This window comes from Stigmatopora nigra, chromosome 19 (genome assembly GCF_051989575.1).
Source record: "Stigmatopora nigra isolate UIUO_SnigA chromosome 19, RoL_Snig_1.1, whole genome shotgun sequence".
Classification (NCBI taxonomy): domain Eukaryota; kingdom Metazoa; phylum Chordata; class Actinopteri; order Syngnathiformes; family Syngnathidae; genus Stigmatopora; species Stigmatopora nigra.
Window position 1 is genome coordinate 7,569,014 of NC_135526.1, and position 14,028 is coordinate 7,583,041.

At 41.9% G+C, this 14,028-nt stretch overlaps 1 protein-coding gene and 1 long non-coding RNA gene across 2 annotated transcripts in view; one reads left to right on the forward strand and one right to left on the reverse strand.

Annotated features, from left to right (window-relative positions):
• LOC144212709 (uncharacterized) overlaps window positions 1-14,028 on the forward strand; it is a 47,761-nt gene that overhangs the window by 12,713 nt on the left and 21,020 nt on the right. The window lies entirely within an intron of this gene.
• spry4 (sprouty homolog 4 (Drosophila)) lies at window positions 1,209-7,177 on the reverse strand. Its single transcript, XM_077741214.1, has 2 exons — window positions 6,812-7,177; window positions 1,209-5,117 (listed from the first exon to the last, which is right to left on the reverse strand). Exon 2 carries the CDS (start codon window positions 5,064-5,066, stop codon window positions 3,966-3,968), a length of 1,101 nt encoding a protein of 366 aa, XP_077597340.1. The 5' UTR covers window positions 5,067-5,117; window positions 6,812-7,177; the 3' UTR covers window positions 1,209-3,965.

Genomic DNA, 14,028 nt, shown 5'->3' on the forward strand with positions numbered 1-14,028 from the left:
CCTATAAAGTGTCATTTCTTTTGAGTTGCATTTGTATTATAAAAAAGGTTATGAGAATCTGTAGTCTTGTTTCAGGTACTGTAAGTACTGCGCCATGTGTAAACACTATTCAAACACATATCTCATTTCAAAGGGGGGGGGGTAGTCAGGTTCATGTTATGTTATGTTTAGGTCATATTTCTTTAACGTGGGTCACTCGGGGCCTATTCCAACTGAGATTGAGCAATAGGGATGCATCTGGATCTTGTCAATAGCCAATGATTCTTTCATAAGTTGAACTTTATACAAACATATATACATTTAATAAATTCACCTTATCTGGTGAGGATGATTTACATTTTTCTCAAGCGATATAATATGCATTCTTAGTTGTTTCCATATGTCTATCTGTATTGCTTCTGATTGGACTGCGGTCGCTAATAATCAGTGGCAACTTCCTTCGTTGACAAGTATGCGGGCCAGCAAGGAAGGGGGTGGGGGGCCCGAAGTGACAACATACTAGGTGTGAAGGAAGTTAGATTGCAGGTGTGTATACGTTGACGGAGGTGACGGTTAAACGGGCAGTGATATGGCCTCTTGTGTGTATGAGACTTCCTTTTTCTATCCTCGTATGCTCGCTTCTTTAACTTCTTTCCTTTGTACCTCCCAGGTGTGCTCAGGTAAACCTCCAGGTAGTGTTTGTGTGGTGTGCTTTGAAGGGCTAGGCCAGTGAACATGCTGCACAGTTGAGCAGTTGTCATGCGGGCATCTCATTTTTTTTATGTCTTGCAGAGAAAAGAATGTGACATATCCAGATTGTCGTGAACAAATGTATACTGTACTTGTCACTTGAACCTGCACACGCGTATCGCATGACATGGCTTGCAGGAAGTTTGACAACCATGTCCTGAGACTTATGTAATGCTCTCTATTCAGTCAAGGTTTTATTTGGCCTTGGTGGGGCTGCCTGTGTTTTTATAAAGTGCGATCCATTCACAGGAAGTGTGCGACTCAGGAAGTCCATGCGGTGATGTAGAGAAAAAAAAAACCTGTAAAGGCTATGCCATAAAAGCAAAAACAAAGAACAGCAGTTCAAATGATTGCCTTCTAGTCACGAATGTTCCTTTTGAGAGACAAAGTTAGAATGCCTGGAGAATGTCTTGAATTGATCTTATTGTTGCTATTTACTATTTGGAGACTAACAATCATGGAAATGCTTCAAAACAATCTTTTATAGATACTTTTTTCTTTTATTTTTGAGTTTGATTTCATTAATTTGTTTTTTCTTTATAGTGAACTAGTTTTTTAAGTGAGCAAGTTATCCCAAGAGCACAATATTATAAATTTCACTTCTTAATGTATGGAAGGATGAACAATAGTCGACAAAAGAGGCGCCACAAGAGTTTGGTGTATATTTAACAATATATATTTCCATTGTCAATGTACATTCCATTTCAACATAAGCTTTCTTCACAAACAGAAAGTTGGCATCTAAATAAATACTATATAAAATAGAACTTCAAAATAAATATATCTATAAAGGGAAAACTTTTATATGAGAGCTTTTTTTTTCCTCCTTTCTTTTTATATCTAAAACAAAACAAAAAAAAAAAGCAAAGATTTCTTTGCTTCCCCCCAAAAAACATCGCCATTGCAAAGGCGTGGTCTGTATCATTGGCCCGAAAGTGAGCAACTCCCGTGAAAAGGACGATGGCAGTGTAGCATCGGAGGGAGGAATTTTTTTTAAAAAAAATCAACACAATAATAGTATTGTCATTTTAAGGGTTTATGGAAAAGCGAGGCAGCTTTTAAAAGGCAGACTATTGGGAAAGACAGGCTAAATAGGCGGCAACCACACAACCGTGAGCTGTGCCACAAATCTATGCACGGCAGCTGTGTTTGTCAATCAAGACTGAAAAGGAGGGCGGGCAGCAGGAAATGGGTCGATCCAGACATGGGTGGATTGTGTTCCCTCTGTGCACTCCACAAATCCACAGGCGAGGGAGTTAGCTAAGTCTTCAACTGCTAATGAGCCACGCAGGGCATGAACAGTGAGAATTTTTTCAACAACAAAAAAAATTCTTATTGCAGGACACACTTTTTCAAATTCAAGTGCTTCCTATTACACAATTCTCCAACACAGCTCCCCCCCTCTCCCTACTTTCAAAATAGATATCTATTAAATTCTCATTGTATTTTGTACTTTGTCATAGTTATAGTCTACCATGCAAACCTTTCAAGGACATTTAAAAGTCGTCTTTACTAAAGAACACAAAAATCCTGAAACTATTTACAGCAAATATCTCATTTACCTGCATAGCTTCTATTACTAAATATATCATCGGTGGTTTTTCATCAATTTTGGCACCTTCTTCTAAACTGATTCATTATTATTATTATTATCATTTTTTTTAATATTGCCACATACATTCGATGGACAGTGTGTAATCAGTTTTTTGTGCAACAAGACAACTGTGAGCAAAGGAGTATAGCAGACTACTGGAAAAGTGGAGGAACAAGGACCAACTACTCCTTTTTGCCCCCAAACACAAATGTCCTTCAGTCTTAAAGGGCAGCATGCTTCTTTTTTTTTTAATTTTGGGAACACCGTCGATTCCCAACCCCCCCACCCCGATTGTGCATAACCACTTGGATGAACACCTCAGACAGTGATGACATGCACCCTACGTTTGCCTGGTTTGGCACCCCTCCCCTCCCCAAAAAAGTCCTCATGCAAGCCACAAAAATAGACTTTAAAAGAGAACGCTATGCAACACTGATGATGAAGACACTCGGGCCGCGCTAAAAGTAGCACGGATACCTCAGGACAGCTGAGGGTGTTCATACTGTGCTTGCGTACGGTACGTTCTACGGGATTTGCTTCAACCTCTGAGAACAAATTGAGGTTGTGCAAGTGGCATGGTTCATTTCAACCCCAATTGCGCAATCCCATGGAAAACACATTACATAGCCAGTATTTCTTTTTTTTTTTTACCTTTATGATTATTAGCTAATGCGTTTATGCTCAACAATTGTGTTGTTTTTCTTCTGTGCAAACTGAGGGTAGATTTTTTTAATTTGGCAACCCATACGAATTTTTTGGTGAAAGTACATGGGTGCACCACTTGAAGTCATGGGTTCCAACTTTTGAACTCAACTTCATAGATTTAACAATCTGGCCTAATACATTTTGCTCTGCATATACATTGGTTTTAAGTTACCCTTTTTTTTTACTATAAATATTTTTCTGTTCAACTAAAAGCAATTCTAGGCTTAGTATTTCCAATTTACCAGGAAGTCTCGAATATAGCATGTGTTCTAAAACTACAGAGGACTGTCCCTGAGAAGGTCTTGGTCTACGACACATTGGCAGGTACACATGAGCCACCTTGGAGTTGATACAGCTTTTACCTTCAGCCTCAGTTAGATGTTCTGACCCTGGTTTACAAAATGAAGGCTTTATCTTGCTCACTGAAATATTAGGGGAGATATTTCAATGACATACTGCTGCTATAAATGGAATACTAAGATTACCAAGCCAGCGCGCAATATTAGAACTGTCAGCACTCAAAACAGTGAGCTATGCTTTTGGGGGCGGGAGGAAAGGTTATAATGATGTTGATCTCTAGATTTTACTTGTGTATATAGTGTAAATATTTTCCCAAGATCACCTTATGGTTAGTTACAAAATTAGCCAAGGTTACAATGTGCCTCCAGTTGCAAAATAACCGTAGTGCAGTCCCGGGGTTGGTGGTGTTTCATCTAACATTTCAACTTTTCTATCTACCAGCCAACAATTGGATCGATCAGACAGCCTTTCAAAACACAGGTCAAGAAGCTATTTAAGTACCTTTTTGTTTTACATAACTCGACTTCCAGCAGATTATAATGGGATTGGTTAAGGGGTCCCTAGAGACTGAACAAGTAGTGTGGTGCTGCCCAGTACGTTTTTAAGCAAGGGCGTGACCAGGCAGGATGTCCCGGTATCATGAGCCCTGGCGCTGCTTCTCAAGTGTTCCCGCTTTTGCTTCCACGGCTCCATTCTTACATGCCGGGACCACCCCTTGCGAGTTCTTGCAGCGGCAGCCGGGTCTGCTGACGTTGTCGTAACACTTTTGTCCAAGTTTAGCCAGGCCGGTTGCCGGCAGGTAGCAGACCAGGCAAGGCAGGACGACGGAGAGGGCGGCCATGAAGGACCAGCGCGCGCAGCAATTGGCTTGCGAGCACGAACACGGCTTGTCCGCGCAGGAGCCCTCGTCGTCCTCGTCCTCGGTGCAGTGGTAGAAGATCCCCTTGACCAGGCACATGCAGGTGGCCGCGTCCACCAGGCTCTGAGCCGAGCACAGGCACTCCTGGTTGCAGACCCAACAGGCGGGCAGGGTCCGGGGAATTGTGCAGTCAGTGCATCGGCACTTGCCGCAATGTTCGCAGAGGAGGAGGTGCTTCTTCTCAGCCGGGGACGAGGGGATAAGCGACGACCCCTGTTGGCCCAGCGCAGGCAGTTTCCCGGACTTGAGGTCTAGCGATTTAGTGGAGGAGGTGCACGAGGACACAGAAGACAAGGGGGCGAGGACTTTGGCTTCCGAAGTAGCCGAGCATCCTGGAGCTTGACCGCTGATTGTGTTGACGAGGCTCTGGTGGGGATGCGGGTTGGGATGGTGGTCCACGGTGGGGTTGGGCGCGGCGTGATCCAGCAGCCTATGTTCCGACGACGTGCTGCCGCTGCTGCTGATTGAGCTGGGCCGCCCGCTGAAGGAGATCCACGGGTGGGTTGTGGCGTCGTGGTGAGGCTGCTGCTGCTGGTGGTGGTTGTGATGGTTGTTGTGGTTGGCCCCCACCAGCCCGTCTGGGTTGGGACCCGCCCAGTTGAGCCGTCTGCCGGCGGCCTTCTGAGCCGACGGCTGTCGGGAGATGACGGCGGGGCTGTCGATGTAGTCGTTCTCCACGTGCGTGGTTTTGATTTGATCGATAGGGTAGACGGTCAGGGGGTGGTGCAGGTGGCCGTAGGGCACTCGGTTGTCCAGCAAAGGCTGAGCTATGATGGAGGAGGACACTCTGGGGATGTGGTGAGGAACCCGGGACTCCATGTGTAGGCTGCTGCCCGGCACGTCTTCACTCTAAAGCAGCATTTAGAACAACTGCAAAGACAGGAACATTCCCATTCGTTAAATGGTTAGATTTTCATGAATCTTTTTCTCCTGGATATAAAATGATCATATATAGATAACTAAGAAGTTTGATAAAGTAATAAATCACAGAATGATTTCAAACCCGCTCAACTGAAAATTCTCAGTACAGGGAATCCTTGCTTTAGGGCTCTTTTGTGCTTATTCCACCAAGTAATTCTGGTAAATTTGGCTTCACATACTTTTATCTTTCTTTATGTTGTCAAAACATAACGCATTCTGCATCTGAGTCAATACTTAAATCCCAGTTATCGCTGATCACAATAAATCGGACTCACTTTTGACCATGTGTAGTAGAAGTAGATTTTTTTAATGACTAGATGTCAAATTAGCTTGTAACAACGTCCTCCTTACACTGCTCATCACCTGGGGGCAAAATCTGCATGTTATAATGAGACTTCTACATCTGCTGTAATATATATTCAATAGAAACTTCAAGTTCTTTCTTGTCATTTCTCTGCAGTTATACATCATTTTCCTCTTCACTCTTAACATTTCCTACTAAATGAAGGTCGCTCGATGTCCAGTCTATTTGAACTGGGAGAGACTGGCACTAAATAATCATGTTTCCGTGCCACTGACGGCAATGGGCTTCAAATCCATTTGAAGGGGGGGGGGGGGGGGGGGGGGGAGTCTCCAGCTGTCGTTGCCCGGTAGGCACTCACAGTTGCAATGGATTGGACGTCTATTGCCGTCAATGGTAGTGAATGAATGAACCTCCCTTCGTTTTGAACAAGCTGAGCTGCAGTTACATTTTTTTTGAATGGACGCTGCCTGGCTGTTGCAAGCATGACTCAAAGCTCTGCAGTCATGATGATTCTCTTTCTCTCTCTTTCTCTCTCACTCCAGCTTCTATGCAACTTGACGTTCCATTCTATCCAACTATAACGCGAAATTATACTTAGATTTCATTCAATTTCAAGTCGACCCGTGGAATTTAAACAAAAAGCGTGCAATTTTGTGCTTTTATTTTTTTTATTTTTTGACTCACTCGACTAAAATGTGCCAAATCCTGTTTGGAAAAACCTGTTATGGCACTGCTGACATCAAATCGGGATCATTATAAACCGGAACTGTGCCCGCACGAGCTTCATGTATATTCGTGTGTGCCCCCCATTGCACCCCCCTCATCCCTCCCTTCTCTTCGATATGTGAATGGACTGAGTCATAAAACCAGAGGCGGACGCTCTCTGTGTATATATACTAAAAAAAAATAAAAGCTTGTTTATAAGGACATTGTGACACGTGATGTATGCAAATGTCACGGCCATTGATCAACCTTGATGAGGGAATATTGCACATTTAAATTTCAAATTCGACCCATAAATGACGTTTTTTTCTCTTTTTTTTATGCGATTGGTGATAAAATGTCAATTTTAAACGGGGGAAACCACCTGTCACATTTTTAAACAGGTTTAGGTAGTTTTTTTCTATTGATTTTTAGGTTGCAATGTGATTTCTAGCAGAATAACCAGCTGAATTTGGTGGTTTTCTCTTTAAAACGTCACAAGTTGCCCTCACTTTTTGCTCGGCGCTGGTTAAATATTGACTCCGGGTGCAAACACAACTCGATCACACAAAAAAATGCCTGGGATGATTTATTCCCTTGTTTAGTTTCTTCTTATTGTTAAAGCGAGCGTACTTACGGTGCTCTCAGGGTAAAATGTCATCTTGTCGTTGCGCAACACGTCTATTATTCCCAAATCGCTTGCGTGTGCCGAGTATAATAGGTCCAGCAGCAGGATAAAGTAGTCCAATAGTGTGGAAAAAATGGGGGCAAGGGTTGGAAAATGTAAGGTGGTGAGAGAGGACGAGTTCTCTCGTGCTCTCCTCCGAGCCTACTGGTGCGTAAAAAGGCGACTGCGGTTGTGGACGCGCAGCTCTTGGATGTGATGTTGCAACCTCCTCGAGAGGAGAAAAAAAAGAAGGAGAAGGGGAGGAGAGGAGGGGTGGGCTGAGTTTTTATGAATGGGAGGGTTAGGGGGAAGAGGAAAAGGGAGATGGAGGAAAGGAGGGGTGCTGCGCAGATGCTTAGTCGTTTTTTTTCCTTCTTTGTGAATGGGAGGGACTGACGCTCGGGAGGTTACATTTTTATGAATGGGGAGGATTCCGAGTGGATGTACGCATGCGCGGCGTTGAGGCTAACTTTTCCTTTTTTTGTGAATGGGAAGGAATGTGAAATGAGAAGAGAGAGGGGAAGGGCATGTTTATGGGGAGGTTTATGTTTTTAATTTAATCACAAGGGCAATGTTGGGTCTGATTTGCATAAACACCTCCATCCCTTTGTTTTAGTTTTCTGCGCATACAGCGGCAGGCGGTTGAATTTCAGTTGATTTATTGGCATGAAGATCAGCTATAAGATGAGTAAGGCCTGCGTGGATAGATTGAGATGGATAAATGATAGATATAGATTATGGAAAAGACAGATTATGGGAAAGATAACAGTTAAATGAATACCCTATTTTAGGTATTGTGGAGGTTATCCAAACATGTCATGTATGTGTCAAGTTATAGGATCAATACTATGATGACGCGTTTCCTCCTTTGTAACCTAAAGTGTATGACTGGGGTTTAGTGGGGGTAAAAGCACACGCACACACATGTATAAAGAGGGTCAGGGAATGGCTGGTGTGAGTGGTGAGTGAAGGGGGTTGTGCGGGTGGGGAGAGCAAGCCAGCATGAGGGCAGGCAGGATTGACAAAAGGACAGGATGTTGTTGATTTGTACCGAAACCACACGCAGGAAATGAGTGTGAATTTCCTTTATCTTTCACATCCTACTGTGTGCGGGTGTGCATCGGTGTGTGTGTGTGTGTGTGTGTGTGTGGGTGTGGGCTAGAATCCCCCTTCCCTTCTACATCCCCCCTGCCCTTCTCCTTCCTTCAGACAGGAGCTTTTGACCAGTCAAAGGTTGCCCTTATTAAGGGTTTACATACATCGCCATGGAAACGACAACACCTTTAAATTGGGATTATTGCTATTTGGACAAAGACATGAAGAAAAAGGAAGGGCATTATTTGTTTATGGATCAATGTAGGACTTTCATGGCTGTTTACAGATAGAATGGAAGTCATTAACTCCCAAAAAGACAAGATTTTTTTTACTAAGTCATTTGTGATTTGGCCCACAAATGTTTATCTAAATTGCAAGATAGGTAGATGATTGGATATATTTAAATGATGAGCTAATAAATATTGGAATCCCATTTTTTAAATTATGAGCACACACCTACTATGGCCTCAAATAAACACCAAATATTACAATTAATTTTATATGAAAGGATTTTACTGACATAGCTTTATTCTCTCAACAGAAGCTTATAGGCTTTGTGGTAACATTGAATGTAATTTGGTATTGTTCTTATTTAAGTACTAAACAAACCGGATAGAATTCTGGCCAAAATGTCAACTGTAGTTTCTTTAAAGCGTAGCCAAAACTCAAAATGTGGGAAAATAAAGGTTTCTGGATTGGTAATGATGTCAAAGATATCCAATGTACGTACACTTGCAGATGTTGTACGTACTCCACTGTAAACATGACACCAGTCTAACAGTGCAGCTGCTTGTCAGACATGACTCGACATGGAGAGCTGCTTTCAGTGTTGATGTCTTATTGGCGTGATCATCCAGGCACACTATGCACGCACGGAGGAAAGGCTCACATCTCTTTACCGGACCCCCAGCCCCACCCCCACCCCTCTTAATTCCATCCTTTCCCATACCGGGACAAACCCACCCTCCATCCCACCCCATCCAGTCTTCCTTCCGGCCACATCTGCTCACCACTGCTGTTAGTCTTGAGGTCATAATGGACAGCTCCATCTGCTCCTGGAACATATTTTGTATCACATGGATGTTTGTTTTGGGTATTCAATCCAACAGAGGAAACAAAACAATATCCTCCTCCCAATTTTAACGACTAATAATGGCACTCTTGTTTCCAGCAATAAAGCGGTATATGAGAAAAATACCAGGATTAGAACTGTAAAGAACAGAGGACCAACCAAATTTGTGTTGTCTTTCCCCCACAAAAAAACTCTTATTTATTAGTTATAAAAAGGAATAAAGTACACTGTGTGAACATTCTACTTCAGTATAATGCATGACCTATTTGTACTTTGTTATTTTCCAATTATATCACTTGGATTTCACTAATTATGAAGTCTTTATCAAGCGCCAAAACCCAATAAGGTTAATATCCCCCTTTGTGTGTGTTTGTGTGTGTGTTTTGACTACATACTAGGTGACATTGCTTTCAATGCAAATCAGTGCAGTGGTTGCTTACACCTTACATCAAAAGCTTCCTGTAGCAGGTTAAAGTCATCAACGTCCTCCCTTTTAGTGCTCTCTGCAATACGCATCTTTCGAACCTTAAAGCTTCATAAAGTGCATTTCAATGACAACAAACCACCTGGTAGAACAAAATAGGGAAGTTAACACAATTTTTTTTCTGACACATTCAGTTACCAGTTAAAAAAATGTTTAATTCATGCTATGAAATGGGCAATATAAGGATTATTTTTTTTCGTGTAAATAATGATTATTGCTTTTACTTCTTGCACTGGTCTTTGGGTCGAGGTGTGCTTTTCAAAAATTAGCACTATTACAATTGCCAGTATCACAATATTTCTGGTAGGCCATTGTTACTCTTTCAAATAAATCCAGTATACCGTGCTCACAGAACACAGTCATATCTTTTTTAACTTTCAGAACATCATGTTCCCCACCAAAGTAGCAATAAAAAAAATTAATAAAACACTCACCAATGCCACATGCACACAAACAAAAAAAGATCAGGTTATTTACTGACCCTGAGTTTGCAAGTTTGCCAAGTTTGCTTTCTGTAAATATTTGCATTCAAAAAGGAACAGCAGTTCTGTTCTACGCTCTCTCAAAAAGGTTATCTCTGTAAGTGTTTGTTTCAGCCCTCCACTAAACAAATCTGGGTCAACTTGACTGATTTAGCTGGGATAGGCTCCGGCACCTCAGACTCTGTCAAGGATAAGGGACGTTCAAAATGGATAGATGGATCTTCTGCACATTATTCTTTTTTTATTATGATACTAACGGGGAGAAAAGCTATGGTCTGTAGTAAAAGTATTTTTTAAAAACCTTGATGCAGTTGTTTTATTTTTTTCTGATTCTGCTTCACTATCTTTTTTAAGCCTTGTGACCCATTGCATTGGCGAATATGTTGGCATTATTGGTCAAAAATATTTATTTCTCATTTCTTAGCACACAATGGAATTAAACTAAATGCAGAACTGTAGTACTCTTACGTTTGCCCACAGTAAAAGAGGCATATTTTGCGGGTAGGTAGCTTTAACTCTTCAAATATTGACTTCTTTCTTTTGCAGCCTGTCTGCTCCAGAGGTGTGTTTATGTGCACTGGAGTTAGTCGAGGTGTGTAACCAAGGTCTGAGTACCCACATCCATCAAAATATAAGAAACCAATGGCTTTTGGCCGGTGCCACACAGCATGTTATGCACTTTAGTTAAATTTAGTCAAATATATAGTCTGGAAAACTATGACTAGGAAATAGATATATCAAATACATTTTTTTGTTGTTGTCAGAAATCCCATTTAACCAGTTTTTCGAACTAAGCAGGACTTTTCCTCATTTTCTATTACCTGCATATTGTGTAAACATTCAAAGACATATCTATATTGACACAGGGATTGGGGTTAAAAGTATACATAGTTTATGTTAAGAATAACTTAAATAAACGATGATTATCAAACTAAGCTCCTTAGCACCCCAGCCGAATCAACATAAAAAAGTAAATAAGCTTTTAATTAGTTCTTCTTTTGTTTTCTAGAGGACGTGATTTAACAGCTGCGTGACAATGGTTTGTTATTACTTTGATAAACCTAATTAGTTGAACCCTCGTACACACTCATGCGGACACGGAACTTGGCGCATCATATATGTGTAACTACCCGTTTCATTTGAAGTTTTCCACTGCCCAGCGTCTGGCTGATATTTCTAATTTGAGGCATGTCATTAGTGTGTAGCCAGTTCAGCTTCTGTCTGCGTTGCTACTACAAAATCGTGTGTGTTTCTCTGCATGTGTGTGTGTGTGTGTGTTAAGTCTGATGTTAGACAGCAGCACCGGACAGGCTGCGGCGGCCGCGCACAACTCGGAGTTTGAACCGCACACACGCACACGTGGGAAGGGAAAATGAAAACACATTAGCCTCGGTTTGAGGCTTGTCATACATACAAGTACATAAATAGCATAGTACAACCAACAAGCCACAGAACACATTTAAACCCATCAACGTGCCAAATAAAGCCGCTTAGAGACAAAAATGTCTTTGACCAGGATTGATGACGGTTGCGCCCAAATCGGAATGCTCAGAATGCAGGCGTCGCCAGAGGCTGGTGAGGCAATGGCCCTCGTGGCGGGTCGCGCTTTGGCAATCGGCTGCCCCCCACCAAAGGTCGGAGTGCAGTAGGGGTGCTGTCACTTCTCTGAAGAGAAGTTCAAAGGTGGACCTTCTTCTCTTTGACACGGCCGGGGGGCTACTTCTTGCTCGGGCTGTGAAAAAAAAATGGCGATTTAAATACGATATTTTCAAATGAAGAGAGCAATAAGGATGAGGGCCAGGATAAAGCGAGTGAAGCAACATGAGCCCTTTTTGACCTTTGTATACTGCGATTATTTTTTTACATTATAGCAAGTGTTTCTGGTTTTAAAAAATCCTTTTTAATTTTAAAAATAAGAGGAGTTGCAGATGGGCGAGCAGCAGGCCAAACTTTTGCATACTGTACTTAGTAGTTTTCTGAAAGCTTTTTAGAAGATGATTTAGAAAAAGCAGAGTGCATTTACAATTTATGCGTCCCTTGTGATGATAAGCGGTATAGAAATGGAATAAATCAGTTTACTATTGAATAATTTGATCAAATAGAATTTTTCATTTGGGGAAGATTTTGCAAGGTATCAGGGATTTAGCAAGGTGTCATTTTCTACTATCAGCGCAAATTGTGGTGCTCGTCTGAGAGGATGACTTGAGAGGAATGAATAGAGTAAAAAGAGAAGTGGGATGAGGCCTGCTGAGATGGAAACCAATAAAAGAAACTTAAGTAGGATTTGCCTGCACGTGCGCTCAGACCTTCTGCGATGACGCTGATCAAAATGGGACAACGTGACTTGTCAGGATGTGGCTTAAACGTGACTGTCATGACTCAGCACCTCTTTTGTTGTGACCGACCATGAGCTGGCCAATTTCCGTTAAAAAAAAAAAAAAATACAGGATATGAATCAGGATCTTATTCATTATGCAAAGAGGAGACAATAAATTACAGCTATTTTTACATAATAATGTTCAATGAGAAGGATTGATTACAGACTTTGAATTAGAATTATTCTTCCAAGTATTACTTTGTATCCTGATTACATATATTTTTTCCCACTTTATCCCTGAAAGGACCTATTAGTAATCTTTTGCAAAAGCAAATGTGAAGACTTCTATTGTGTATTTTGATTGGAGAAGATGTTTTTTGGTCATTAGTTTTACCTGCATTAAAAATGGTTAAAAAAAAAACCTGACCTCAAGTGACAAGTGTGGACTTTGACTCCTACCCTTCATCACACCTTCATTTCCTTTTAATTGAGGGTCCAGCATTTTGCCTATCAGGCAGATTAGCCTTGGCGAACATTGCGGGCCTGTCTGCACGCGACTGTGTTGAAATAGAAGGGGAAGTGAGCTCTTTGATCAGTCTAATGAGCTGCCACCTCTTCCTCCAGGGCCTGCAACTTAGGCTGGAGGTGTATGTACACCTGAAAAAACACCCATTAAGACCACGGATGGCCTGTAGTAAGGTGAACGCAATGCGTTCCGCCCGTATCCTGCCGCCATTATTCCTCGGCAAACCCCCTGCCACTTATCTTAATCCATGTGTCAGTCACGCCCTCACCTCGCCTCCAGTGTCCCCACTGTCCGCTAACAGTAGCCTAACACCTCACAATAGCCGAGCTTTTCTTACACGATGACCGCACCTTAGTCGGCGTTTAGTGAAGCCACAAAAATTCAGGGTGGTAGATGACCACCTTGTATGTATACCGGACTTCTTTAAAGTTGCACGCAGGATCTGATGCTTTTTATGTCCCCAGAAAGTCAATATACAACTTCCAGTAATAGACCCATCAATTTAACTGACCAACTTTACCACCAAGAGAGTTCTCAGCTTTGACTGCAGGGAATGTAGCCTTTTGTGGTGTGATGAAACCAGGTGTTTAGGTTTGCTTTTATATGTTGATTAGAAAGGTAACGTTGCTTTCCTTCTCTCTGTGTTATCACTTTGCTGTGATGATGATATTGATTATGATAATGATGACCAGAAGGCACATGAAAACCATCCACTGTATGTATGAGCTGTCATTTCCTTATACATGCTTTTTCTGTCTCTTCTCAACGATGGTATTAGCTTTTTCCCTTGACTATTTTGTTTCAAATGTGTTATATCATTCATATTTGGAAGTGTATTTTTTTTTTGTTTCACTTGAGTAGTTACTTGCAAAAGTATGCAGCAAGACTTTTGTGTATCGTTTCTCTCCCGGTAGCTTTTCAGTTCTCTGAAACACCTCCTACTTCCTTGCTCCCCTCCCACCCCGACGTGTGTCACTCAAGGTGGCGACAGATCGAAATGGTGGCGCCGACGCGAGGTCGGCCAAGCGATAAGCATTTATCTTTTTTTTTTTCTTTCTACACTGTTGCTCCTTTTTCTTTGGAACTCTCTTACTTCCTCACCCTTACTGCATGGCCTCCTGCAACCTGTTGCTAACCTGTTGCTATGTGACCCATTGACCCGTGACTTGACTTCGCTTTGACAGCAGCCATCAAAGCACTTGACTATTTTA